The 1,736-nt window shown below is 61.6% G+C and overlaps 1 protein-coding gene across 1 annotated transcript; it reads right to left on the reverse strand.

The window, feature by feature from the left end:
- Positions 1-349: 349 nt before the first annotated feature.
- On the reverse strand, positions 350-1,486 carry LOC120358763 (zinc finger CCCH domain-containing protein 18-like). Its single transcript, XM_039454020.1, has one exon. The coding sequence runs from the start codon at positions 1,484-1,486 to the stop codon at positions 350-352; it is 1,137 nt and encodes a 378-aa protein (XP_039309954.1).
- Positions 1,487-1,736: the final 250 nt, after the last annotated feature.

Here is a 1,736-nt window from a genome sequence, read left to right on the forward strand (position 1 = left end):
AGTCTTGCCCGCAGTCGGGGGTGCCTTGGGCCTCTCCGCCACCCTGGGGGCGGGGAGAAGCCCCATCTCGGTGAGGACGGCCGGGAGGACTCTGGAAAGGGCCTCCTTAAGGCCGTCCTCAGTCAAGGCTTTCGCCCTCTTCTTTTCCTTCCTCCTGCCCTCCCCGACCCTGGCCCATCCCAATGTCTCCAGAGGAATGGAGGGAGGGGGAAGGGCAGGAAAGGAGAAGCGGGAGCCGCTACCCGGTCCGCCACTTTTGACCGGGGGTTCAGCTGCTTGCCACCCCCCTCTAGCGGCGGTCGGAAGTAGGGCTCCTTAAGGTCCCTGGCCGATATAATCAGGGGCTCTTTTAACGTTTCGACGGACACGACCATCGGCCCTGATTTAGGTCGCGTGGTCGTGCCGCCCACCAGTTGAGGGAGTTTCGAGGTGGGAGGCTCCTCAGCCTCCATGTCCAAGTCCGCAATTGGACTTGGCATGTGGGAGGACGACCCCACCAAGGCCTTCGAGACCTCCTCGTCGAGGTCCGTCTGGACCTCGACGTCGGTGCCGCACTCCCTGGGGGCTTGTTTCGAGGAGGCCTTTTCGAGCAGGGCAATGCGAACCCGCATCTGCCCCAACTCGGCTTCAAGCCTCCTCTTTTCGGTAGCCCATTTGGCCTTGGCCTTGGCCAGGGCCGCTCTCTCCTCCCTGTGAGCCTTCGATGGGGCTCTCTTCCTGCCTTGTCAGGATGGTGGTCAAGCCCGCCGTGAGGTCCGTGTATGCGTTCCAGAGGTCCTTTCTGATAGGACCCTGGATGTTTGTGGACCTCTCGACGGATCTGGCCAGCATCCCGAGACTTTTTGTCGGCCGCAACAGCCGCAATCGGCTGTTGCTCTAGCTCCTCTGCTCGTTCTAGAGCCAGTTCTTGCGCTTTGGCCGCTCTGGCTGAGGAGGGTTGGACGTCGGGGTTAATTATTGCCTTGTGGTCCTTTACTATCCTCCTCGCCTTGTCGGCTTCGGCCTTCCTGGCGTGAGCCTCCGCTGTAAATTGGCCGGCGTGGGAGAGGTCCTTGGCCGGCCTTCCTCGTCCCTTCTTCGTCGGTCCCTCGTCCGACTCCGAAGAGGACGATATGTAGTAGGCGGGTGATCTCCTACTATGCGCCCTCTTTTTTCCCCGTCCCACCGACTCTGCGTCAGAGTCCACATCCATATTGATGGGCGTCACGACGGAGGTCGGGGAGGGTGGCAGGGAGGGTCTTCCCTTGTTTCCCAGGCCAGATGGCCCGGGTGTACTGCTCGGCTCGGAGCGGGTTCCATCCGACCCACAGCTATCGGGTTTAACACCCTTGCTGCAGGCCGGGCCCGGCCTCGAGCCAGTGGGTCGTGTCTTCCCACCCTTAGGGAGGAAGTCCTCCAGTGTGACCTGGAGCCTCCTAGTCTCCTTTTTGGGGGGGTTCCCCTGAGAGCTGGACGGGCTGAAGAGTTCCAGCCCGCCAGCCCCCATGGAGGGTCCCCTCACATGTTTGGTGGCATCTCTCCCTTCTGCGGGAGAGATGTCCCCTTTCGTTAGGGAGCTCGTTAAGGACCTTGTCCCTCCCGATCCATCACCCGAGCGGGCGCCCTTAAGCGTGCCGCTTTTTCCTGCCCCATTGTTAATTTGTTTACTCATGTTTTGTAAGATCCCACTCCCCGTGACGGCTGCACCGACCGGCGTATCTCCCACCCCGCCGAAACATGACCGGTACGGGTGCCCC

This window comes from Solenopsis invicta, chromosome 10, assembly GCF_016802725.1.
Source record: "Solenopsis invicta isolate M01_SB chromosome 10, UNIL_Sinv_3.0, whole genome shotgun sequence".
NCBI classification, from domain to species: domain Eukaryota; kingdom Metazoa; phylum Arthropoda; class Insecta; order Hymenoptera; family Formicidae; genus Solenopsis; species Solenopsis invicta.

What these genes read in the sequence shown, in the direction of transcription:
- LOC120358763 (XM_039454020.1), bottom strand. Translation starts at nt 1,486, where the DNA reads ATGGGGGCTGGCGGGCTGGAACTCTTCAGCCCGTCCAGCTCTCAGGGG.